This window comes from Colossoma macropomum, unplaced genomic scaffold, assembly GCF_904425465.1.
Source record: "Colossoma macropomum unplaced genomic scaffold, Colossoma_macropomum, whole genome shotgun sequence".
Classification (NCBI taxonomy): Eukaryota; Metazoa; Chordata; class Actinopteri; order Characiformes; family Serrasalmidae; genus Colossoma; species Colossoma macropomum.
Genome location: NW_023494784.1, coordinates 19665203 through 19692886, shown reverse-complemented (window position 1 = coordinate 19692886; position 27684 = coordinate 19665203). Strand labels below are relative to the sequence as shown.

Sequence of the window (27684 nt, the reverse complement as noted above, 5' to 3'; positions counted from 1 at the left end):
CATTCATATTTCCTCCCTTAGTGCAACTGGATTCTCTGAATTATGAGGTTGTTTAGCAGTCAAAATACACACATTTCCACAGCCATGCTACATGATGGTTAGTTTGGTGAGGCTCCCAGTTTTATGATGTCAACTCAGAAGAAAGAGTGTTAGGTTGCATGTACACTCTCAGAAAAGAAGCTACGAAACTGTCACTGGGGCAGTGCCCCCTTGTCGCTGGGATGGTCCCCTCAAGGGTACATCTCAGTACCTTTATTCAGGGAGCATAATTGCACCATAATCCATTGAACTTATATTTTCTAAGCTGTACTGACTCCACACCTTGTACCTTGATGAATGAAAAATGTACACAGAACCTTTATTTCTAACAGTGTAGCAATATTTGTATTTCAACTATTCATATTAATCATCTTGTCATTCAGAGTATCCAGTGACGTTTTCAAAAAATATGTATACTTTTTGCCCCCACAGGACGCATTATCAGGTTTTGAAAATGCTGTTGATTTTTCCCATAGTAAAAAATGCTTATACCTAATATGGCTTTGGTGCTGACTACAGATTGATGCACAGCTTTAGAAGCCTATAATGTGTCATGCTTTTAAATATATAAGCACCGTTATTCAGATACTGTTTCATGAAGTATAGTGAGCTCCTAGTGAATATAAGTGTGTGGGTTTTCCAGGAAGTCTACGATTTTTTTGGTCATGTCATCTAGCTCGTTGGTGTTGGTGTACTTCAGCAGGTTGTAGGTTCTCACAAAGTAGTGCCTGAGGTAACGCTGGGAAACACACTTGTGCAGCTTCTGCACCAGACGCAAAACACACTCTCTGAGGTTCCTCCAGTCTCTGGAGCTCGGGTACTTCTCACACGTCCAGAACAGCAGAGTCTAGAGCAGAGCCAGAGATAAGGACACCTTTGGAATGGCATATTTTCAACAGTACTTTGATTGCAAAAAGAGCATTTAATAGACGTGCACAAAATATTGCCCACCAATATAGTATTTGTGGATAAAAGTGAAAACGTAATTGTTATTACTGGTTTAGTATTCATATTATGACCAATAATTTAGTGCTCCATATCTGCTCCATATTCCATATCTGGGCCAGTAACCATAATATTGATCAGACTCCCTAATATTTAACAGTCTCAGGCTGAGGATCCATACTGTAATTTACATGTTATACAGTAGTTCAGTATTGCAGAACAAGCCTGAGGCAGAGAGAGGCAGAGAGAGAGATAAGGCAGATAAGCCTGGTGCCTGTACCTGTAAATGGTGGGCAGTGATGACAGGTTTGCTCCCTGGACACCACACATCCTCCTTCAGCTGACGGACCACCCTGTAACACTTCCTGCGACAGCCGCCATCCTCATCTATACAACCCAGCAGCACTTGTTCTGCCCGTGAGAATGACAGCAGCCAGTGGTAATTGGACGTAGCCATGAGATTGAAACCAAAGGACTGCAAAGAACAAGAAGACAATGTGTTTAGAACATACTACCTATCATACTGTTATATTTTTAGTTGCAGTTCAGCTTCTCAGTGTATTTCACCTGTCAGAAAACATTTGGGTGTCTATTGACGTCTAGTGTTTGTTAGCAACATAAGTATCATAGCTCCAACATAGTTGGCTGGTTAATGTTTATAATACTATGCAAGGTTCCCTTTTTAGACAGATAAAGAAGCAAAGTCTGCACACCAAACATGTCTTGGCTGATTGTCTACATCTTGATTTGGTGGAAAATTGTGTAACTTTGATTTTTTGGCCAAACCATCCCTTTAAAAAGCTCTTCCTGACTTTTGGTGGACATCACTAAACTATGCAGGGCAGGGGCACTCCAGGAACAGGACTGGGAACCACTGACTTAAGGCAGTTAAGTAGGGGCTCATTTTTTCTGCATTGGTCTCAAGCCTCCCACCTCCTAACCTTAATGCAGCGGGTGCGCTCAGTAGAAGGCCATCTCTGCAGTAGGCGGGGCCAGCGGGCTCTCTTTGGCCAGCAATTCATCAGCTCCACTGTGGGCACCAGCTCAACCTCAATCTGCGCTTCCGACGTCTCCACGGCAACACGCACCACTGAGCCCACCGACTCCAGCACACTCACTTTCTCTATCACAGCAAGAGGACAAAAACAACACAGAGCCAGAGGCACTGAGTTTGTCCCAGAGATGATCACTTGGTTTAGAGTAATGTTATTGTATTGTTGAATGGAAAGGTCATGGAGTATTGCGATGTATTGATGCCACATTTGTGTTACACATGAGTGTGTACAGGCATGTTTACCACCCACATTCTGTGCCTCAAGCGAGTTTAGGCAGAAATGCTAATTGTAAAAGCACAGACCGCAGTGACCGGCATTCTATAGATTCTCTGTGTCATATTAGAGTTTTTCTAAAACTACTAGCACAAACCAATACTGAGCATTATTTTAGCTTTCCACAAAAATAGCTGTGCATTCACTTGTCATTATTTTCTAGTTAAAACCTTTGCACCATTTAAAAAGACCAGCAGCACTTTACACCACATTAATACATTTTAAAACAAATGGGCCATCAGAAACCGTCCAAAAAAATAAAATCATGTTTTGTGCATTAAAGAATTTTTTTCTCCTGTAAAGCTTATACTGTAAAAGTTATACTGGTGGTAATGGGTCCTGTTAGAACATGCAGTACTGTACAAAACTTAGATACTACCCTTCATTTATTTCATTTCCAGTCTCCACAGCAACGCGCACCACTGAGCCCACCGAATCCAGCAGACTCACTTTCTCTATCACAGCAATAGGACAAAAACAAGATTGTCCCAGAGACGATTGTTTGGGACGATTTACATTAAGAAAAAAAAATATGAATTTCTTTAGCGACAGGATAAAAGCAAAAAAATGACACAGAAGCCTCAACAACTAAATGTAACGTTAAATGTTTCAGTGTTTAGTGTGTCCACTCGTCTTTATTAAAGCGTTAAATTCTTTTCAGGAGACTTGCTTTAAGTTCAGTCTTAGAAGTTGGTTGTATTTTCTGTTTCTCATGATCCAAGTAATCCATAACACATTCAGTGATGTTGAGGTCTGGACTCTGGGCAGTCAGGCCATTGTTCACCATCAGCTCTTTGTTCTTTATTTGCAAATTTTCTTCTTGTTCTTTTTTTTTTTCCTTTTTCTCAGTAACAGCTTCTTGACAGCTGCACATCCTTTCAGACTCATGGTGTTGAGTGTCTTCTCACAGTGGAAGGATGGACAGAAACACCTGTGGATTTTTTTCTGATCTGAAGCAAAACTGGAGCTTGATTTTCTCCTCTCTCTCAAAGATGAAAGCTTTAGATACCGTTTATCTGATGGGGACTGTTTGGGTGGTATACCAGGTCTTGGTTGTTAGAGCTGTATTATATAGAGTCTCTCTGTCTCTATGCCTAGAGTTAACCTGGTGGAGGCAATCAACTACTGATGATTTTATGAATTTCCAGTCATCAGCCTGATTTGACCACGAAATCTCCATTCTCATTGTGTTGCTGCATTCTGCAGTTCTGTGTCTGGATGTGCATTGTAGGCTGACTGACAGGCCTTTCTCCACTCCACTTTTGTTTGAATCAAACAGTTCTACTGGACGATGTCTAACCCCAGTGGTTCAACAGTTTAACGTTGTTTGACAATACCCTGTTCAGCAGCTGTATAACAATGCACAAATTTCACAATACAATATGCATTGTGGTTTTAATACCATTAATTTTGGCGCAGAAGTAAAAAAGAAATGCCAGCGTCAATATCACTGGTCAAATTCAAGACAAACCAAGAGCACAGCACCTGGTGAAAACAAAATGTCTAATAGACAAATACATTTAAATGCACACAAAATGTAAATGGCCTCATTTCCAGTGCAGAGAGTTTTTGGGAAAACTATTTTTTTAATAAAACAGCAAAAACGATTCTATCAGTAAATCTGATATGACATTATTAATACCATATAAATTGAAATATTCACAATTCATATCACTGTCTAGCAGCTCCATTACTTCCTTCTACTTCTGTATCAAAAAAATGAATATTAAAATGTGTATCGAACCACTTCTAAAATGCAGAGCAGCACAGTCGGTCTGAAACCACAGAATAAGACTAAGACTAGGTTTTAAAGGCTGCTATTGATTTTGCTTCCTGACTGTATCCACTCATAAGAATATTGTAAGAAATTAGTGATGCATGAATACCTTTTTTTTCAGAACAATTATGAGTACATTCTTAGCACTCGCTGATACTAACTCTGATCTTACACTGAGTAACCTACTTAGAATGAAGTAGTTGTTAATATAAATGAGTGCAATGTACCTCAATTAAATCATAAAAATCTAACTGATTTTAAATGATGTGCATTAGCTAGCTATACTACATTAGGTACCTTGGATTGAGTAACGCTGCAGTGGAGAAGAGTGGGTTTTGTTCCACATTAAAAAAGCACTTCTGTACAGCTCTGAGTAAAGTATATTTCATAGTTTTGATCCCTGTTCCTCACTTGTTTCTTACAACAGCTGTCTCTGTAGCACAGCGACAGCAGAGGTCACATCCATGGCTAATCTGAGTGGCTCACTTGTGGAGCTTCTCAGAGTGTTTTGTTTGGCTGGTTGAAATGTAGTTAAATATCCTCTAAAGCCAGGTACACACTGTGTGATTTTAGAAGTCTTTTCTGTGGTGACTCACACCATGAGTTTGAATAGACCATCACACAGAGACAAAGCCGATTTATACTCTCCCGCTATGCCCCGTCCATGCTATGTGAGCTGCAGCTTCCACAGACGGCTCTGTCTATGAACCATTTCAAATTGAGTTGTGTCATTCAAAACAACACGCTGTGGCCCTGAGTACTGAGCAAACACGCTGAGAAACTGTGCAGCACTGCTGACAAAGTGCACTGAAACTAAAGCCAGGCAGTGATATACACGACAGGATAACGTGGTCTGTCTATAGCATATGTATTAACGCTTATACCTCACAGTATTATTCAGTTTAACAGAGTAATTTATACAGACTGTGGTAACAAATGTCGATTTTTTTGTCCGTTTTGCTAGCCTATGTGTGTCCACTTATATTGGGAGAGTGGTTTTGTTTGTGTGTCTTTTAAATTGGGCTAAAATCGCACAGTGTATTCTGCGAAAGAATTTGCCAAGGCAGAATGTTTAAAGTGACCAGTGACCTTGAGTCCAACCACAAAGGAGTCAGTTACTCTGTGCAAGCAGACCCTTCTTCACTGCCAGCTTGAGTCGTTCGTTCATTATCACAGTAGTGTACACTCGGCTTATGTTACATGGTATCAGCTCGTATCTGATGTTGGTATCAGTACATTTTTATGAGTATGAATACGAGTAAATGAGCACAGAGTATGAATATGAGTAAATAAGCACAGAGTCAGTATCAATTCATCCCTATTAGCAATATCTTACCTGTCAGTCTACACGTCTTAATAGCGGCCTCTACCTGCTCCTTAAACAAAGTGACCACTTTGGCGGGTACGATGTCACCCTCCATGGCCAAGCGGGCATCGTGCCACTCCTGAGAGGCGTTGGCAAAGCTCTCCAGCTCCAGCCACTGGTGCAGCTTCTCTGGCTCTCGCACTGGGGAGAGGAGGTGTGAGCCGCTCAGCGTGTAGTACCTCCACTGCCGCGCTCGCCTTTCTTTATAGCCCATCAGGCCTCGCACAGGCACAGAAATCAGGAACAGAGTGGGAGTCAGCACCTGTGGGTACAGATACAAACTCATCATTCTATTTGCATTATGATTTTCCATACTTCCATTCATTAGACGTATTATATTGACTAATATTATAGTAGAAAAGCATTCTAATGAAATGAGTATGTACTGTTATGAGGTGTAAGGTAACTTCAAAGTGATAATAACTATAAAAGTACATGAAGTTTTCATTCCAGCAGTCTTACCTGAATGGCAGGATTGAACGTACACCTTCCCCGAAGTAATGCAGCCCATTTTGATGCTAAAGCAGGCTGATCCTAGAAACAACATGAATAAGGTACAGTACATACTGACTATAACTGATGAATGCATACACATGAAATTGAAGAGGAAGTGTGTTACTTTGAAGCTGTCATTGTGAACTCCAGAGTTGGCAATGGATTGGAAGCGAGCATCCTTTGAACTGATCTCAGCAGTTAGGTCTTTGATTATTTTTTGCACATCCTCTACTGATTTAGAGACCTGCCGATGTCTGAGGTCCACCTGGGAAGAATACAAGAATATAACATTCTTTATGTTAAGTCACAACAGCAAATTACAGCTGGTACATTTTAAAGCTCTACATGTCAGCAAAGAACCTCAGTGTACCTGATTTTGCAAGTAATGGTCCAGGTCTTCCTCCGTGAAGTTCATCATTTCCCAGTCTTGTTATTTCTTGGCTTCTGCCCTGATCTTGTGCTCTTGTGTGTTTATATTTTAGCTGGTGCTTCTGAGCCCTGTGTGTGAATCTGAGTATTTGTGTCCTGGTCCACATAACATAGATGGAACTGGCGGAAAAGCACTTCAACAGATTGATCTAACTGCATTGATTTTTTCAGATGGTAAAATGCTCCCATGGTCCTCTGGACAACCAACTTCATCACTGCTTCATTCACACAGCATGGCACTGCAGGCCTTTGAACACATGCTTCAACTTTAATTTGTAAAGTTAAATAGAAAAATACATGTACATGCATGGATTTAGGCTAAGCTTACAGATTGTTGATAGATTAACTAAGCAATACGCTTTTGTATCTGGTTGCACGTTTTTTGGTGGAAAAATACAGTATTAATAGCCTGTTCCTGGACAGAGTGTTCGAGTAAGCGTTTGAAAGCTAGCCGAGCTATTTAGGACCCAGGGGAGCACAGAGGTGGACGTGACCTGAATATGGACAGACACTACTCTGGTTTTCTAGTCACAAACGTTGTATTGACATCAATGCTAGAGAAATTTCCCATTAACACGCATTAACTTCCGACAGTCGGTAAGCTAATTGATGTCTGAACTAACTGAGCCATCTGGATGGACATCCTGACAGCCAAACCTTAATAAATTACCACGAATATCAAAATTGGTGCAATTTACCTACATCTAGTACTAATATGATTTAATTAGAATGATATAACACTGTAGTGCCCTCTGATCTTCTCAGCAGCTCCACATAAAACGAACAGTCCACAGTCAGTGCTAGTGGAATCCCTTTTACATGCTTTATTCATATTCTGTCGTATTGCTTATAGACTTACAGTGTAATTGTCTCTTTGCACCCACATTATACACGTTAAACAATTTACCTCTGTCTGAATAATTAACAGTTTAAAAGTCGTCAAGGGAAATAAACGTTATGTTTCCACAGTACTAGAGTAGCGGATGACATTTTGGCGCCCTCTGGAGCTCAGTTAAAACATTACAGTCTGCGTTCTTGTTTTATAAACTCAATGACTACAAATCCCAACATGCACTTCTCCTTTTCCACCAACAACAAACCCCCGCGTTTCCAGCTAAGGACATTTAGTTCTGTGCTCTTATGCGAATGGAAGCACTTATATATGGAGCTGAGGTATGTCACCCACTCCTCCTTGTGTTTTAATATTCATTATAGTGTCAAAGACTAACGTTTAATACAAACTTATATTAACGAACTGTCTAGGTAGGTAACGAGCTAGCGTTAACTGGCTATCTGTTATGGCAACGTTAGCTGCACCGATTTGACTCACTAAATGCCTGTCTGTAAATCTCATCTGGACTGGTCGGAGCATTATAATTAATGCATCTATCCCTTTTGACCATTTAACGGAACCTTAAACCAGAACGAGCAGATATGGCAGTTCGCGGTTTCCCCAAAATTAGGCCAGCGTTACCAGTGGTTTGGAATCTGGGTCAGAAAGTGCCCGTCTTGATATGACAGTGCAGCAAGTCTATAGCTACAGCAGTGGGCTCACTACAGCAACATCTGACCAGCTGAAATGCTATAAACTTTTTCTTTCTATGCACTTTGCAATATAAAGTCGTTTGCTTTGGGTTTGCTGGTTTTCTAAGTAAAAGTAAGTTAACACATCCTCTACAGAGAACACACTTCTACACATTTTAATGCACAATTAGAGCTGGGCGATGTATATAATATTGTGATACTTCCAGAAATTTCCACAGTTCAGTATGTTCCATGATATTTTTTTTTCAGACATCTGATCAGTTGGGACAGAGAAAAAAGAGCCAGTAATGCTACATTAAAAAAATGTATTAAAAACTGTGAATACAGTGATTTTTATTCGGTATTTAGCATACTGTGTTGCACTAAATCCAGTTAAATGGTTCTAATTTTGCTCTTTTCATAATGAAACATGCATTTGGTCAATGTTCTACAAGCACTGACGATACACACGATGTATTCAGAAAAGTATATTTTATTGTAACATTATTTATCATGATAACGATGTATATGGTCATATTGCCCAGCCCTATGCATAATTGCTGTTCAATTTGCTGATTTTAACATATAAATAAATAAATTAATCAAGCATAAAATGTGGCATGTAAACAGACTATGAAACATCTGATGTTATGTTTTATTTTTTTCAATATGTTAAATTCATCAAATAGAAATCATGCTCTAGAATTTTCTAGAAAATTGCCTATTTAAGTTTGTTACTGTAGAGGAGTTCTTGACAAAATACAACAATACATGTAATGTATCTGTAGCTTTAATCTTAACTTAATAAACAAACAACAGTCAGCCTTTAATACAGGCAAATACAGGACTGGGCAATATTGATAAAATTTATGATATTTTCCAAATAAATCACAATCGTCACGGTATGAGATAATATTTAAGCTAGCATTAATCAAGTTAGGTCTGCATTAATCAAGTTGATGAACTGATGTTTCCTGACTGCTGTTAATCAATACCATACAATACAGAATGCCATGCAAATCAATGTAGGTTGTTTTTGGTCATTTTTATTTTGCTGTGATTGCAAAATAAATCTATTATAAATGTATGGCAGCCTTCTTTACCCCTTATCAATGTGTTACATTGTTTTTGCTTTTCTGAAGCAGCTCTCCTGTTCACTAAAGCACAATGAGCTGCTCTGTGTTGCTTCGACTGCACCATGGTGACCTCCACAGAGTCCTGCTGCCTATCTGCAAAGCCCCAACACTACGCACACTCTGCTCTGGCACTCGCCTCAGCCGCAGTTTGAGAGAGAGCTACCGTCTGCTGCAGCTGCCTGAAGATGGAGACAGCAGCCCTGCTGAGGTTAGGGAGGCCTATGTGCGCATGGCCAAGCTGTACCATCCAGACTCTGGAGCCCCAACAGCGGATGCTGCTTTGTTCTGCCACATAGAGGAGGCTTACAGGGCTGTAGTGGCACACATGGCCCGGCGGGGGTCTACATCAGCGTATGCTCAGATGGAAGAGGACGAAGAAGACAAGAATAAAAGTCATGCTCCCCAGCACAGGCAGTACCTCAGCTTTGAAGGTGTAGGCTCTGGCACACCCAGCCAGCGGGAGCGGCAGTATCAGCAGTTCCGGATGGACCGGGCAACAGATCAGGTCTTAGAATATCGTCGTAAGCGCATGGAACAGGCAGCAGCAGAAGAAGGCGCCATGGTGACAAGGGATGCACGTGTACGCAGCAAGCAGATCAAGATCACGCAGGCCATGGAGCGCCTGGTGGAGGACCTCATCCAGGAGTCCATGGCCCGTGGTGACTTCCACAACCTCAGCGGCGCAGGCAAACCACTCAGAAAATTCGACCACAATCCCTACGCTGACCCCATGACGCACAACCTCAACAGGATCCTCATTGACAACGGTTACCAGCCTGAATGGATAGTAACCCAGAAGGAGATCAGAGAGACCATTAAGAAGATGAGAGAGAGGCTACAGGAGGTTCGGTCCAGACTGGGCAGCCCCATGAGGCATTCCGAACAGCTCCGGTGGAAAGAGCACTGCGCCGCTTTTGCTGATGAACTAAAGAAGCTCAATAAGAAAGTGGACAATTTCAACCTGATAGTACCGCTAATGGGTTTGCAGATGGTTCATTTTAATATGACCAAGGAAGTGGAGAAAGTGCTGAAAGCTGACCAGGAGTGCAGAAAAGAGAAGGAGAAAGAGAGAAAGTGCATGGAGGAGAGAGAAAAAGCAGACACATCTCAGCAGAACGTTAGGCAAGGACTCATCATGTGGATGCAGAGTCTACTCAAATGAAATGCTTGAAAGTGTTTTATTACTGTATTGCAGACTGCAGAATTTTGAACAGCACCAAGTCTACAATCAGCAAATGGTTCAACAAAAGCTTTAACAAATGGTTGTACAATACCACTTATAACATTTTTTTCTTGAATGTTAGTCACAAATCACTGTCCTGTAAATAAAAGTAGTCTTTATTTAAAATCAATACAGAGATTAAAAAGTGCTCAGTCCCTTTTTTCCGCTTATTAGCAAAGATGGTCATCCTATTTTTAGACTAAATAAATCTCTTAGTTATTATTATTTAGTTTTCTTTTAATTCAGATTCAAGAACTAAACTAATGGTGATGAAGTGAAAACAATCTTAGGGAAAAGTTTAGGGAACAGATATGCAGTGACACTATATACTGCAGTAATACAGATACCCTATAGCTCCAAAAATATGTTGTCACCCCTCCTAGTTAGTGGATTCAGCTACTTTAACACTTACCAGCGTCTGTAATCTCCATAGAGAAGCATTGCCAATAAATTTGGATGCTCTGGAGCAGACATGCATGAGCCTAAGGTCTCTATGCCCGATGCAAAAAGCCTCCCAGCACTGGGCTGTGGAGCATGAACTGTTTGATATACAGTATACATTTCCTCCTAGTCTAGCAAATGACCCATACTATTTAATATTTAGTTTAATCTGACTTACTCTAAAAGCATTATGCTAATGTCTAGTTATCACCATTAGTTCTCCAGGTGCACTCGTTGCCATGGTTTTTGGTTCCTCACCCAGGTAGATGCTGTAGTACAGCTGGGTTTCCAATAACCACAGGCTCCTTCTTGGTTCTGAGAGCCTGCGTAATGGCTACAGAGGGAGGAGACAACATACTGGCCCAGTCTCGGGCGATGTACTGGTGGTAAGGATCCTGTGAGTTCTCCAGCTTTTTAGAGCGGATGTAGCTGAACATGATGCCAAAAGTGAAGAAACTGAAGAGCCCCACCACCAGTAGAATGTAGATCATTCCTTGGCTTTGGCCTTTGATTTGCACTGCGCTCAAAGGTGCAGGTGGCAGGTGAGCTGTAGGTGGAGCTGGTGGTATTATCCAGGTTTGGTTGAGGTAATGCTGGAGCCAAGAGATCAGGAAAGATTGGACATCTGTGCCGTTATAAACCAACATACTTGCCTGTTATTTGTGAAATAAAGAAATGCAGACAAAGTTAGTGTGAAAGTTAAACATGGACATTTAGTCAGTTTAGAGTATTATTACTTATAATATCCGCACCTATACACGCACATGGGTAACATGGTTTTTATTGGGTTTTTTTTTGTTTTACAGTACTTAAAGTTCTTAAGTGCATAGTGCTAAGGAATTGTTTGGGTAACATAATGGTAATTTCCAAAAGGCCTACATTACATTGAAATGCCAAAAAGGTTTTTGGTATTAGCTGGGTGAGTGTTTGGTAAAAACGCAAAGTACAAATCATTTTAGGTAGCAAAATGCAGTGTCATATTTAAAGGGCCCATATCATGGAAAAACTAATTTTCCTCACTAAATAATTTAGTTCCATATATGGAAACTAAGGCACAAAAACAGCCTGTTTTGAATCCACTGTTTTTTGTGATTTTACACAAACCAATGCGTTTACACATATATGCCTATTTGGCCTACAGCAGTTTAGTCTCGCCCATTCATGTTGTAAAGAGCGTTTCAGTCCAGAATGCTTTTTGGAAGAGGCACAACACAGAGCTGCCGATCAGAACCAAGATCATTTACATACAGTACTTTCGTCTTAAAAGTACAGTACCAAAAACAGCCTGTTTAATTCTAAAGGATAAACAGAGGTTGGAAATGGTCATGTAAAAATGAATTATGACTGTTTTTGGCACAGGAAACCATGCAAATGTTATATGTGGACCTCAAAGATAAAGTACAGTATAGATTTTATGGGATATGGGCCCTTTAAGCAAGAAAGTAAATCTGAAAATCTGTAATTTAGTTTGACTGTCTGGTTACTTACTGTCACTTTACCCAGTTTACCCAAATTACACAGTGCTTTGGAGTTTGTACCACACATTTAGCCAGTTTATATCCAGAATCTACTGGGCAGTTCAGTGTAATTTAGGTGCAATTTAGATAAAATATCTCAGAACTTACAATCATGTTACCCAATGATAATGATAATGACAATGATAGTACATTGGAGTCTGTACTTCACATTTACCTGGACTTAGAGGACTGTCAAATATAGTGTTACCCATATGTATTCTTGTTCAAAAAGCTGTGTACAGTTACATTCTAAACCAATAAAAGCATTCAGTCACACACATACACAAGTAATAGAAACAGGCAACCTGGTTTTTAAAAGGAAGAAAACACACTAATCAGCATTTTAACATTTCCTCTTTGTTCCTGGGCAGGTTGATATTTAAGACATGAACAATACTTTAAACAGAGAATCTCTATTGGAAAGATGTAACCTACCTTTTGGTCTTCAGTGATGAATGGAGTTTGTAAGAAGTGTATTAAAAGAACAGATGAAGTTCAGTGTTGAATGTCGAACACCTTTCTTGTGGACCATCTCAGAATGATGGTCAAAAGGCACGGTCTTCAAGTGGGTGGTTCCACCCATCCACGCACTTTCATCCATGTATATGAACCACACACACACACATCCCCCTCAGGACATCAACACATTTAATGAACCTGAAAAGAGTCAAGGTCATCTGTCTCCTCAGTGGAAAAAAAAAACTCCTGATCACTGCACAGCCTCGACATGATTGGTCAGACAAAGAGCCAACGACTCTCTTTTATTTTCCAGTTCCATGAAGTAATTCGCATGGCCTTTAAAATGTAGAAAGATGACAGATGTGGGTCTGCATTACTACTGATATAATGTGAAATGCAACTTTCTAGAGAAACTTGCCAACTGAGATTTCTTTACAGTGATGGTGAAAAGATCTAGAAGTCTACAATTAAATTTATATTTTTGAATATTTGAAATTTGAATATTTCCATACAATGTCAGAACATAGAAACTTTTCACTTTTACACCAAGTACAGCACTAAAAAATAGAAATTTCTGCCCTTACAAATGAGTAATAAAGAAGTTACGTCTGAAAGCAGACAGGTTATTGAGGAGGATCAGACGGAGGAATGAGAGTAGACACATAACTCCCGACCCTTTCTCCATGACCTTGCAGATGAATAGCTCCAGAGCAGAGAGGGAACAATGGTGCGCATTGAAATAGGCATATGTGATGACATGCCAGGGCTTTTGAGGCTCATGGATTCTATTTCAAGACAAATCCATGCTTCACCTTGAAAAGTCCTCCGCATGCATCATTACTGCCTCGTATCAGTACACACAGTGCTGACTCATTCTTTGAAAACGGCGGAATCCATAGAAACACTTCAGTGGTATGTGGGCTCAACATCACGATTCACACAGTTTTAAAAGAATGTACCAGACCAAATGAAATAACGACAAAAACTGAACAGACGTCATTACCGTGTAAGTTCCTGTTTTATTATTTTGGTTATGATTGTTTATGTAGACGTTTTAGTACATACATCCAAGTCAACAACGCTGTTGAAACCAAGCAAGTTTTTCTTTTACAAATTTATGAGTAGTCAGACAATTAAGACATTACAATGAGGTAACTATACAACATGAAAAGGCATTGGACAGACATTGCTAAGCTCACTTTTACCATGTAACAAATGTAACTTGTGCAAATTCTGGTAAAGAGCATAACAGTCTTCCCTCATTCTCAATCTGATTGCTTTACAGTGTTGTGGTCCTGAATTACATAAATGTAAAATTGCAAATTTCAGACATGAGAAAGAAAGTATATCCATACAAACTTACAATCAGGATAATATTGGGCCAAGATGTCATTTTTACTGACCAAAAATACTTACATAATTAAATTAGATTTATAGTTATGGCAAATTTGCTTATTTAACAAACAACTTATTATTTTTTATTTTTTAGAGAAAGTACAATTTCTAAAAAAGATCCAAATCTTCAGATCCTCAGTCATTCATTCAGGGATTAATAGTTAACAAATGAAGCAATCTTTACAACCAGCATATAAAAAAAATGTATTGCCCATAACCGCAACCTTCCAAATCCTAATATTAATCAATATTCCTACAAAGGCATAGGAATATTATTGCCTCCTGTTTCAGCTGATGGAAACATTAATAAAACAACCACGCGTAAAACTGTACTGAACTGCCGATTAAAGAAAAAAACGGAAAGTCCATAATAGATTTCATCATACAAATTCCACACCTTCGTACTGGGATAAAGCATGCTTCCCAAGATAAAGGAAATAAATAAACTCACTACTGGAGACTTTTCTTCTCCATAGTCATAGACACCAATGGAATTCGCATTCCTGAAAACCCCCTGACCTTTAAGTGTGGAGAAAAGAGCCACTTTATCAACAAATGCATGCAATGAAACCCCTTCCCCTGCAAGACAGTGGACATGTACAGTATTTCTTTCTCCACGGGGCTGGGCTCAGACTCAAGGCCTCCTCTAGAGGGGACAGACTGACTGCATGCCAAGGCTGGCCTCCTATCAGCCCCCGAGATGGTAAAGCAAAGACAACGGCACAGTGAGACACTTTTTAGGCTCACTGTGTGATGGCAGGGATGTAATCGGGACGCCGGGTCTGGACGATTTTGGGACGTGGGCGTCTGAAGCCCTCCATGTCATCTTCGGCACCAGAGCTGTCCTGGTCACTCTCGCATACGTGCACCACTACGCTGGGAGTAGTGGGGGTTCCAGAGTGGAGCTCATACTTCTCACCTACAACAGAGAGAAACAAAGAGAATGGTTATCATTATTCATTTAGCCAAGCAGTAAAACCATATTCTATAAAAGGGGCATATCTTCCATTTTAAAGCTTTCTTTTATTTCTGAGGTTTATGTACCAAAAGCAATCATATTTCATATATATGTTAACGATCTCTGTTCTGACTGGATGTCCTGTATTGTGCCTCATTCAAAAAGCAGCTAAACTGTGGCAGGCTGAGTAGGAGCTACACAGTCACATGCAAAGGTCTGGGCGCCCCTTGCCAAATTACATTGTTTTACACTGTGAATATGTTGATTTTCTAAGTTAAAAGAAGTTAACACATCCTCTACAGAGAACACACTGCCACAATTACTGTTGATTTGCTGGGGAAAAAAAACAACATAAAATGTGTTCTGTGCATATGTCACATTTTATATTTGCTATTTTATTTATTTTACAGTGTTAAACTCAGTACATAAACAAATAAATTTTGCACTAAAATAGACATATTAAGTTCCCTGTAGAGGATCTTGCATATTTTCACAAATCAATAAAACAAGTAATTTCAAACTTTTGCATATGACTGTATGTAAATGCATTGGCTTTTATGAGATCGTGAAAACAATGAATTAAATGGATGTACAGATCAGGGAGTGAATGATACAATTTTTAAATGGAACAATTTGAAAACTTACATATTTTCATGTTTTCTCCAAAAATATGCAGTACTTGGCTGAAGCAACTTAGCTGGTCTATGTTACTTTATAGTTTTAAGGGATTTTAGACTTTAATGTAGTTATAATGAAATGTCAAGATATTTGTGTTTAAGCTTGAAGGACAGGTTTTCATGTGTGCATTTGGCACCTGGACCGAGTCTTGCGATGGCACAAAGGAGGTCATAATTGATGACAGGTGTGGCATCCTGGGCCTGTTCCCAGCCCACAGGTGGAGAAGGAGGTGGAGAGAGGAGGAACTGCTTATCCGGTTTGGGAGGCTCCAGGCGTGGACTTCCTATATGTACAGACTAAAAAAGAAGGATGGAAAATGTGGAGGAGTGACTAAAGGAACTGGAAAAATTTTAACAGTTAAAGTAGCCAGAAGTATCAGTTACTGACATAATTCACACATTTTTTGTTGTCGGTCATCCAAAGCTAAATGTAATGGGAAGAAAAAAAAAAGACTCAAAGTAACAGCAACACACCTGGGCAAAGAAAAGTCGCACTTCTCTGCCGTTGAAGTCACTCTTGTGGAGTTTTGCTCTTGCCTCTGCAGCAGCGAGAGCATTAGTGAAGTTAATTCTGACCCGCCTGAAGCTCTTGAAAAACTGGAAAGTAGCCTCACTGTCAAAGGCACGGAAGAGCTCCTCAAAACTAGCCTGAGGGAGGAAAGAAAAACAGGAATTAGTACACATTTGGTACAAAATATTCTTCTTGCTTTCAATGGCTGACAGATTGACATTGTATGAGTGTTGCTATATTAATCTCCAGTGACGCACAAAATGCTAATGCAATACAAGGCCTACAAATGACTGTGTCTAACAGCACTCCGCAAGATACTGGTTTCCAAGGTAACGAGAGAGAATCATTGCAGACTGTAGGATCACAGATGGATGAGAGAGAGAGAGAGACAGCGACAGTGTCCTGATGGAATACTGGATCAGGCTCCACACAAAACAGCATGGAGAATCTGAACCTCCATCTGAACCACTGAACCTCAGTACTTTCACTGCTGCATGTTAGTGTTCCAGCACTGCATGTCCTTAACCACTCACGTCAGAAAACTGTCTTTCCATGTACTGCAACTCTGTCATCCCACCTCTACGCATTCCATCTTTGACCCCATTTCCATTTTTGTCATCTCTTTCTCTATTTCTAACTAGCCCTTAGTCACTGACTTACTCATTACTCAGCTAACATATAACTCACAAGCTGAAGAACTGATAATATTACCAAGATTTTTAAAAGCAGATGAGTATTAGGACTTAATATGGAAAGACAATTTATCACGAAAAACGAAGTCATGATTCACTGAAAAATGAACTTTCCCCTTACCACAAAACAGTCAACTGGCAAAAACATTCTGTTTAAAGTTTGTATGAAGTATGAAGTTTGCTTTCTTAATTTTGCAGTGTAGCTATGAGGCTAATTTAATACACAACTAAAGAAGCAAACAATGGACACCAAATATGTCTTGCCTGATTGATTATATTTGGGTTAAGGTGAAGACTGAGTAAAATTTTACTTTTCTAAACCATTTCTTTAACGCCTCCATCATGGTAACAAAGATTTTGAATTTTATATGAACATAATGCTTTTTTGCTGTATACTATTCATCCCTAATACTACGAACTACATCCCTAACAATGCCAGAATGAAAAATGCTCCTAAGTCAAAAACCATTCCTGATCAATGTACTGTGATCCCAATCCAAAGCTTTTGTTCATTATGGACATAAAGTGATATTGAAATATGCAGGAAAATAACTGCAATATGCTATTCTATCCACATCATGCAGCTTTACTTTACATTGTAAAGAAATGAACACAATTGCATCAGATCATATTTCATCAGCCTGAACATGCCAACACCTTTCACAATCTAGATTACAGCTCACTTTCAGCTATTCTGTGAGGCAAAGAAAAGATCATGTGGTCACGTTTAAGCAAAAAAAAAAAGACCCCTACCCTGGCCTCAGGTCTGTTAAACATATCCTGGTCCTCCAAGGAGGCGATAAGGCAAAAACGGTTGCACTTCATGGTTTTCAAATGCATGATGGATGCTCGCTGGATCCTCCGGAGGACTTGAGGAGTGAGTGATCGTAGAGGGCAGGAGGGGTGGAGAAGAGGGGTCTGTTTTGCCTTCCCCAGCGTGAGGGCAATAAAAATGAAGTCTTGTGTCAGAAATAAATCCTGTTCCTCCCCTGCTGGGTGCCTGCAGCTGTTTCCCCCCTTTCTTCCTTTTCACACCACCTCTGTCGAAGTCAAGGCTGCGCCCGAGAAACGTCAAAGAGTTCAATACCGGAAATAGGTTACAGCCAAAATGAGCAATGCATCAAAACCAGCTTTGGTTTTGCTTTGATTGAAAGAAAAAGAGATTTGAAAAAATATGGTATTACAGAGGTACTCTTACATCAAAGCAATGCGATTAGGTCTGTAGAGAATCTTCTGGAAGGTGCTGAGCTGCTGCACCACTGGCTTAACGTATGCAAGGCTCAGTCAGCGCAGACTAGCCTGCCCTCTGCTTTTTATATAAGAGCCTTCCCCCAGCGCCACAGCAACAGGCCCCGCCCATTCAGGAAAAGACTGAGGCTGCAGGCCCCACCTACCCTGACCACTCTCCACCCAGACTGCTGTCTGTGCTGACTAATCTGTAATCAGACCGAGAGTATGAGGCCTGGCAATGGAAAATATGTGCCATTGCCTTCCATACAGCATTAAACCCAATTCTGCCAGTCTCAATGCTGCTCTCACGCATTCCTACTGGACAAGCAGGACTGGAAAACCATGATCTATCACACAATTTTCTTTCACTCATACACAAACTCACTCTTTGTCCTACCCCGCCCTCCCCTTCATGTGGAGCTGGATGGAAAATCTAAATCAGCTGAGCTGTGCAAAGAGGCAGCTGTGTTATCAAGAGCTCCCTGCAGCATACTTTCCATGGGTGTTAATTCCCTTCATGTCTGTCTCTCTCCCTCTCTTTTTTTGCTCCATCCCTCACTCTGTCTATGACTGCAGAGCTGGTGGATTTGTCCTTATTGCAGTGTAGCCATTCCATCATTTTAAGTGGCATTCAGCTCCAAGACGTCAGACTTATTTTTACACTACATGACGTCTTTCTCTCCACGTCTGGCGAGTCCAACAAACACAACTCTTCTTCTGTGTTTATCTCTGTCTTTTTGATGAGGCCTTACTATCAGGTTAAATAGTCCTTGCATTATGTCATAACCACAGAGATGACACAGTTGTTTCTAAATGCTTATTAGTCTATGATTCAGTGCAGACATCACCTGGTGTGTGCGCATTTGTTGAAAACGGCTATTGTTCCAGTGAAGGAAGACCACTCATGAGGCAGTGGAAAAGCAGAAATGTGAAACCAAAATAAAACACAGCGAAAGAATGTAGAATGGAAAATGTAGAGCAAAACAGTGTTGTGTGAAGCTGCAGTCACTTGCTGCAGGGTTGTGAAGTTTCTCGGACAGGTGGCGTTTTACATAAAACCTCAGTCATTTCCGTCTACTGCCTTGCAGCAGCTGGTGGCAGTTTTTGGCACAACACACACACATATAAGGCTATTGCATGCCACCAAGTCCGCAGAGGTGGCATCACTACTGGAATTAACTGTTAAGTAGAGTTCATAGTCTTTTTCTTTCCATTTTGTAAGCACTACGAACTCCAGCTACCAACCAAAATAACGGAACCTGTCCAGGGGAAGATTAGAGGTTGGCTAGCTATGGTCCCGTGTCTAATGGCTATGAGCTGCAATTTACCCAGCATGGATGTAAGGTGTTTGAGGCTAAAGTGTATCTGGGTAAGCTGAGGGGGGTCCACTCATCTCACCTGAAGATTCCCGGCCAACCCAAGCACTGGTTCTGTAGCTGGACAGCCCAACTGCTGACATGAGTAAGTTCAAAAGGGAAGGTAAATAAAGGCACAATAGTAGAATATAACAATTTCCTGTTCATTTGGTGAGGGATCTGGGTGATCCTCTGCTCCACCACATGTTCTACTACTACGCTACACTACGGATTTTAGGGAACAATGAGCCCCCCCCCACCCACCTAGTAGAATGCACTTAACCTAGTCCAGTTAGGAATCCAAACCTAGAACTATCAGTACATTGGTCAAGTAGCTGTGTCATTTCCCATCACGTAACAGAACTGTGAAAGTAGCCAGGGGTTCTCTTTAACTTTCTCACACAAATCTAGTGACACCACACAACGATTCTGTAATGGCTGCATTTGACTAAACAGTGACCTGCACTATTTCTACCTCCACCCATATGTCCTGGCTTGGCATGCTTAGTACCCTAGAAAGAGGGGCAACAAAAATCAGCACAGGTACTCAGACTATGACACACAGCTGAAGCTCTGCTGCAGCACTGTGTGTGTGTTTGGAGGAGTTTAAGGCTCTGCCTCAGTTCGGAGCTCCATGCATCAAAAGGAGTGAACCTGGTTTTTCATTTTGACGGTTTGTTTTTTTTTCCATGTGAAAAGGCCTTTGGCTTTGTTGCTCCACTTTGGCACAAACTGTTGGAAAGTGGTTGATTGTATAATTCTTATATGCAAATTCTGTCCATCAGAACAGCCATTCTGTCTCTAAGGTCTGGATCCTCCTAGATCATCTTAGAATTTCCTGTACTGCTCTGCGCCTCTCTGTCATGGGTACATAACCTTAAGGCTTAGAGGGACAAGATTGTTTGGGCCAGTTGAGGGTGATAACACTCTCTATAATTCTTGTTTGCTCCAGCTCTCTGTTGGGGAAAATGGACAAAATGGTGATCTGATCACATCTCTATTAAAATGTCTCCTCAAGAATGCATGATTCTGTCTGGTTTATTCTCAATAACGTCTACAACGAATCCACAAATCCACAAAACTGTCCTAGATATACTGAATATTACTATAAAATACCTATGGTTTTAAAAAATGAAAATAATGAGATCTATATATGACTATGCTACAATTTATTGATTTTTTTAAATTGCTTTTTGTCACGACAGTGGATGGTTATGACCTATAATCTAAAGCACAAATAAGTGGGTATCAAACATTTTTGCTTATACAGTGCCCGACCCAAAAAAGAGCCAAGCGCTCTCACAGAAATATGTCTGTGCTGTTGTGAGGCCATTAAAACAAACATTTAGTAACTAAGCTGCAATTTCCCTTTGGGATCAATGATGTTCTATCTATCTGTCTGTCTGTCTGTCTGTCTGTCTGTCTGTCTATCTAAGCTAGTGCTGTCTGATTGTTTTAACTATATTTTCTGATATACATTAATAAGAATTGTATGTCAACAACTCACCCCATACAAGCCTGTAATTTATTCACCACTAGTTTCTATACTTTTTCCATCCTATACTTTTGCAGTACAATTACAGCGAAATATGGCTGTTGCTAAACATTATGGAAAAACACTACACAAGCAAGCTGCATAAGTATAGCTTGTGTGTTTCTGTATAACAAAAGGTTTAGGTGTTAGTCATTTTGTAAGTAGGTTAGATCACAGAAGACCACCAGTCAACATCTAAACCACACATGGTAGCTTACAATGGGTCAGTGCAGAAGTGCAAAGCTCATACAGGAAAGTTGGCTGCACTGCATTAAAGTCAAGTTCCTCCATGACTCATTGTCTTTAGTTTTAATGGCTCTCTCTGGTTTCGTTCTCACTGTCCCTCACAGGACTTTCCTGAATCATAAAATAGATGAACTTTAGTTTTCCATTTGTGCATTCCAGACTTTCCATGAAAGACATAAACCACTGTGGAATCTTCCATCACAAGACTATCAGCTGACTGAGTCCAGGCTTAGTCCAAATCTTACAGCATGAGTACTCTGACACATTTTAAGTTTAAAAATTGGTCTATGCTAATGAGTAACTCACCAACAATTTGTATTTATTAGATTTTTCACAGGGATTACTGAATTACAAGCAATCTGTTTGACCAGTCGAATCTGTGTTGATAATTTGGTACAATCAATATTTTCAGAGAATTCTTAAAGTATTATTTGGATTGTTCCAAGCATGGACTGAACAAACCTTTAACAAGTCTCATGCTTCAAATATACACTAACAGAGAAATGCATCATTTTATCAAACTGTTAAACATAACACAATGTGTACAATTTAAAAAAATATTTTAAAATAAGTGGAAATGAAGTGACACTATTATACGGGTTACACCAAATGTCCATTAACATTACATTTTTAACATTCAACAGGAGTTGCTGTAACAGTCAGTTGTTTTAACAATGAATTTAGGTGGTAAAAAACTGAGATTTTTAATGTTTACCAGCATTACCATTAGAGATTGCACAACATCTCTTTTTCTTTTCTGATACTGACATTGAAACCATGAGTACTGGTTGGTATTGATACAATCCAATATTACTTCTTTAAAACTACTAAGCTTTATAATGAGTTGTTTTTAATTGAAGCACTTCACTTAAGGTGGTCATCTAAAAGTAGGCCATCATGCTCAAACTACGCAAACACTACTATCCCGCAGGAAGGATTACACAGATGACAACTTCACATTATACATTGTGAGTATGCGCTAGTTCAGAACAGATTTGTTACAAGATTGGATCAGATTCATTCTTTTTCCCCCTCTGATATGCAATCCAGCATTTGCTGATATTGGCCTGATGTTAACAGGTATGAAATTGGTGCTGCCTCTGATTACCACATAGTCATATCCTCTACAAAATAAAACTTATTCAAGTTTAACAGAGTTATAGGCTACGTCAATTCACATTTTATCCAATTTAGGTTATAAGAGCAAAATAACACCAGGGATCAGCCCTAAAATTAGCTTTTGAGAATTTGCATTTACACTTATGGCTGTTGTGGTCATGAAATTTTAGCTAACAATTAAAGGTCATAAATAAATACGACTAATGATTTGTGGTTTTTAATTGTGTTTTCGTGTTTGGAACTATTAAAATACAAGCCTAAAGTGGCTAAATTGTCTGATTACCCACCATACCTGCTAGCTATGTTTACTTAGTAGCTAACACTGGTTGCACTGTATGAATCAGTACTGTACACACACTACCACAAACATATACAGTAACAAAGAATTATATACATATAAAGAGTTAAGCATTGTTCTTCATCAGAGTGAAAATATAAGCTAAACACACATTCTGCCAGTATATATAAAAATGTTAGAATTAGCAACACAGCTAACAAATAAACAAAGATTACTCAGTGTTGCCCTCTAAGCATGTTAGAACACCAAGTTAGTCCAATGATGTCACAATAAATGCATTTACATATTTCTTTTATTTACATTTATTCAATCTATCCATTTCATTGTTGACGCATAATATGACTGTAAAATTTGATAACTGTGGAAAATGACTGCAATTGTTTAAGCTGTCCGCAATCATCCCAAATAACTGCAGTCATCTTAAATAATTGTGATTAGTCAATTTCTTAATAATTGTGACAGGCCTAATTACACAACAATTACATGTGAAGGGTTTCATTCCAAAATGATGTATATCCATCAGTAACAATTTTTTAAATAGCAGATGCGAGTTTTTGAAAAGAACAGCAGCTGATGTATAACAGAAATCACATTTCTATGTATTTAATAAAGGTGGTATTAATCATATAGCATGGATATTTCTTGTATGTCTAATGCCCACTCGCAACAACGTATATCATGAAATAAACAATCTTGACAGAGATCTATGATGCACTTTGGAAGGTGCTCCTGTAATGAAATGCTGTATAATATTTATTTACTTATTTTTTTTTTTTGTTCAGCTATTTTTCCTAAGGCTTGATCCAATGACTTAAATGTCAAAAAAACAGGGAGAGAGGGGAAAAAAATAAGCTGGTTAGAAAATACATTCACCTTCACAGTTCACAGGGCACAGACATTTTCTGTTTTCGCAATCCAAGACACCATGGAACACATTTGCCTGTTTCTCCATTCGGAATGTAAATATCTCACTGTGTCAGTAGATGATTTTCCTGTTCCTCATAAACACAGTTTCCACCAAGCTAGATTTTCTGACCCATTTGGAAAAAACACAGATAACTGCCCAACCTGAATGTGCCAGAGTAGGCTTGGAAACGGTCAGGACTGAGCTACATTAACAGGGACAAGACATTCTGCCCTTTATAATCTACCATTTCATGGGACAAACATTCACCAATCAGTTTGTCACAGAGCTGCCAAACATCAACCATAACACTAGGTAATTTGCCTCAGTTATCAAAACGATAAGAGAACCATTACTGCATGTGGCAACTTGCTGTAGTCTAGCAAAACAATACACAACAAACTGCTGCAAACCCCATGTATAAAAGTCCATATGAACACAGTCATAGTGACTAATGAAAATAAAATCACCATGACAGCTTCTGTACTAAGAAAAGTAATTAATCAGAGGCATAAGAAGCATATAGGTTCTCTGGCTATAACAAGCAACTTTGTTGACCATATTGAACCTAATAAACACCCATTAAAACATTTATTAAAAATCACATTTTCATAAAATAAGATAACATCACCACATCCTTCATCTAATGGACTTTTCTCAGTAGTCAGAATTTTATTATTTTTGTTAACTGGGATCACAGTTAACAGGTAAATCAATCAGTCGGGGCACACAAACCAGAGAATGTACAGTTGGTTTCAGAAAGGTAATGATTTCCTTCTACAGAGGGAAAAAGTGAAGCACACCATGGAACTTCTGAGTTAAATCATGCGTCCACAACTCATATTTAGCATGACTTTAATAAAAATATACAGTGCCCTGCAAAAGTATTCAACCTTCTCGCAAGTCATCTGATTCATCTGGATTACACAAAACACTGTTCCAAGCAGTTTTTTCATTAAAACCAGCCTGCTCTTAAATTAAATTTTCAAAGTTCATTATTTCTCATCAGATCCTTTAAAAAAATAAAAACTGAAAAATGCTGCTTGCATATGTATTTAACCTCTTTAGACCCGTCCTTGGTAGAACCACCTTTTGCTGAAACAGCTTTAAGTCTGTTGGGGTGAGTTTCTATCAGCTTCACACACAGTTTGAAAGTGATTTTTGCCCATTTTCTCAGACGATTTGCTCCAGGTTGTTTAGGTTGGTAGGATGACACTTGCGGTCCACACTATTCAAACAGAAATACAGATTTTTGGATCTCGACTTTGACGTCAACACTTTAGGAGAATTATCTTTTTGTTGGTCAACCGCTGATGTGTTGCTTGAGATCACTGCCCTGCTGAAGGGTAAAGGGTAAAGGGGGTTCTGGGACCTCCCAATTAACTGCTTGGACCCATAAATGTCTTAAAATCAAAATTTTGGAGGGTGCCTGAAAATAAACTTATTGTGAGGTTATGCTGTTTGTTAGGTTAAAGCAGATGCTCAAGTACAAATTCAGGGAAAGGTCACTGTTTAGCTGCTTCACCTACAATCAGCAAGCTTCTGTCTTTGGTGTTCTTAACTAGAGATGCAGCTGTCTCAGGGTGGTGCTGCAGTAAACTGGTTTACCCAGTTGGTCCTACATAGCCTAGCAATAGTAACTATACCTGAGATACCTCTGAAAAAACTTTGCTATATTCCATAGCATATTTGTAAATCTGAAAACCTGCCCAATTTTTCAAGAGATTAGTGGAAAGAATGAATTCTTACTCATTTCTCAAAACAAAGACAAAAGAGATGCGTAAGATCTCAGTGCACCAATGTGTTGAAGATCCCATTACCAAACTAGAAAAGAATTGTTCCAAAAGAAGAATTGTTTAAAAAAAAAACAAAAAAACACTATTTGTTGTGACTGAAGCTAGCTTCAGCGCCGCTATGGCAAGTGATTTAGCAGTGAGCCAACGCTGGAGTAGCCAGCCAACAAGGGACCCCCTAAATACCAGGGGATATTTGCTTTCTGGCAAACTCCAGACATGCTTTGATGTGTTCAGTATTGGCTTCTTTCTTATCACCCTCCCATACAGGCCAGTTATACACAAAGCTCTAGATACTGTTGATGGGTACACCTTCACCCCAGTCTCAGCCAGTCTACAGCTCCTTCAAAGTGATGGCACCCCTGAAGCTTCAAGCTCAAGAGCGCCCTTCTTGCTTAAGCGCTGAGTTTTGAAGGATGACCTTGTCTAGGCAGCGCCTGGGTGGTATGATGCAGTTTCCATTTCCTCACAATTGATCCAACGGTGTTCACTCTGATTTCCAAACACTTGGTAGCTTTTTCCCTTTACTTGTGCATGTCTAGAACTATCTATAATTTCCTTCAGATTCACAGATTTACAGCCTGACCAATGGCACTTGAATTAAGTGGCCTTTTGTCCAGAAAAAGTCAACATTTTTTTTTTTAATTAATTACAGTTCAAGGCCAATTATAAGCCATCCTATCATCATTATGGCAATATCTTGTGTCATTTGTAATCTAGACAAATCAGATGACTTTGAAGGGGGCTGAACGTATTTGAAAGGCACTGTGTGTAGAAACACACACACACTCAGATATATGAGCTTGATTGTCTCCTCTCTCTCAAAAATGAAAGCTAAGTACTGTTTATTTGATAGGGACAGTTTTGGTGGTCTATCAGGTCATACACTGTTGTTATGAGTCCCATTTTCTTTGTAACTTTTGTAATATTTTTTGCCATTTTTCAAATTTATTTTCCTTGCTCCTTCGTAAAAAATCTTACACACTATCTTCTCAGAAATAGCTGAATAACATGTAGCTAATGACCGATCTGACTGGAAATTAAATGAAGGGTGGTCTCTGACTGTTGCAGTGTTGTAACCTACATATGTGATCTGTGCAAGTCAGAAGTTCCGCGGCTTCGTCACTCTCTCCGTCTTTAGAAGGAAAACCACTACCTTTCTGTAACCTGGCTGATTTATTATCATGTTAACCATGAGCATTAGCCGCAAATTAGTAAAAAAAAAAATCTCTCTTTATAAAGTAACTGCGTGTTCTTTCAACTTCAGCCGTAAACAGAGCAGGTCAGTTAGAACCATAAACAGGGTGCAGTGAGTGAGTTACTCACCCTCAGCTGCTCCTTTCTGAACACTTCTTCAGAGAGCTCACACGCCACCAGGCAGTCTATCTGGTCTATCAAATGCACTCCAACAGGGTCGTCGTCGCCAACCGCAACCTCTATTTGCTCCATGGTGGAAATACTGAAAAACTCGTCGTGAAAACAACAATACTAGTTTTCGTCGTGGGTGGGTGTGAGAGAGAGAGAGAGAGATAATGTTAGCTGTACTGCGAGTCCAGCTCAGCTCAGACAGCTGTTAGTGAGTTTCCCCTCACACTTGTGGAAACTCTGAATAACAGCTCGCTCATAGAGACAATGCTGAAACCTATAGCACTGCATAATAATCCGGCTGAAACTCTAATGAAGGTGGGCTATTCTCTAGGCAATCTGAATACTGCTTCATTCGTGGTAAATGATAAATAACAGCTAATGTTGGCGGCGTGTGAAAACAGAACAGTCGTTTTTTCCAGCGGGTTACAGGAAGTGGGATTTTTCAAAATTGAAGTCTTTGACGAAGACAGGCTGTGGACTGACAACGCAGCCTGCAAGCCTCACCACACAATCACTTAAGAAAATTACTTTTTTTTTCTCTTAACTAAAATAAAAAAGGCGTTTTAGCTTTTAATACACATTTTTGATGTCAAAAATTCAATATTAAGTACAATTATTTGTTCTACCAAAAGTATGAAATTGAATGATTATTTTTTTAATTACAAGGTAGAAAGTCTAATTACATATTCAAATAGTTTTCTTACTACTGAAACTTAGCTGTAAAATGTAGAAATTTCTAATTTAGAAATGTCGTATTTCTAGTTTTTTTACATGTAAAACTCAATTATTAGGACCGAGTACCACTGATGTAACTCGATTTGCCACCTAGTGGTATACAGTAAAACCTGAATTTTAACATTAGAATTAGATTTTTACATCAGATTTAGTTTTTGTCCATTATCAACATTTCTGTGGATTATAAGCTA

General features: G+C 39.4%; 4 protein-coding genes across 6 annotated transcripts; 1 reads left to right on the top strand and 3 right to left on the bottom strand.

Annotated features, from left to right (window-relative positions):
* Nucleotides 1–652: 652 nt before the first annotated feature.
* Nucleotides 653–6368, bottom strand: mab21l3 (mab-21-like 3). Its single transcript, XM_036590447.1, has 7 exons — nt 6321–6368; nt 6075–6215; nt 5918–5989; nt 5426–5717; nt 1926–2107; nt 1265–1459; nt 653–886 (listed from the first exon to the last, which is right to left on the bottom strand). Exons 1-7 carry the CDS (start codon nt 6366–6368, stop codon nt 653–655), a joined length of 1164 nt encoding a protein of 387 aa, XP_036446340.1.
* A 755-nt stretch (nt 6369–7123) lies between these two features.
* dnajc28 (DnaJ (Hsp40) homolog, subfamily C, member 28) lies at nt 7124–10391 on the top strand. The gene is made up of 2 exons (XM_036590328.1): nt 7124–7552; nt 9046–10391. The coding sequence occupies exon 2, from the start codon at nt 9071–9073 to the stop codon at nt 10199–10201; it is 1131 nt and encodes a 376-aa protein (XP_036446221.1). The 5' UTR covers nt 7124–7552; nt 9046–9070; the 3' UTR covers nt 10202–10391.
* A 232-nt stretch (nt 10392–10623) lies between these two features.
* LOC118821782 (potassium voltage-gated channel subfamily E member 1) lies at nt 10624–11451 on the bottom strand. The gene has a single exon (XM_036590546.1). It carries the CDS (start codon nt 11347–11349, stop codon nt 10957–10959), a length of 393 nt encoding a protein of 130 aa, XP_036446439.1. The 5' UTR covers nt 11350–11451; the 3' UTR covers nt 10624–10956.
* A 2226-nt stretch (nt 11452–13677) lies between these two features.
* rcan1a (regulator of calcineurin 1a) lies at nt 13678–27197 on the bottom strand. 3 transcript variants are annotated; one of them, XM_036590207.1, is made up of 5 exons: nt 18110–18853; nt 17665–17966; nt 16183–16356; nt 15846–16005; nt 13678–14992 (listed from the first exon to the last, which is right to left on the bottom strand). In XM_036590207.1, exons 2-5 carry the CDS (start codon nt 17749–17751, stop codon nt 14817–14819), a joined length of 597 nt encoding a protein of 198 aa, XP_036446100.1. In that variant the 5' UTR covers nt 17752–17966; nt 18110–18853; the 3' UTR covers nt 13678–14816. The 3 variants fall into 3 exon arrangements, with proteins under 3 accessions (XP_036446100.1, XP_036445938.1, XP_036446024.1); XM_036590045.1 differs by lacking the exons at nt 17665–17966; nt 18110–18853 and adding an exon at nt 26717–27197; XM_036590131.1 differs by having other exon boundaries at nt 17665–18853.
* Nucleotides 27198–27684: the final 487 nt, after the last annotated feature.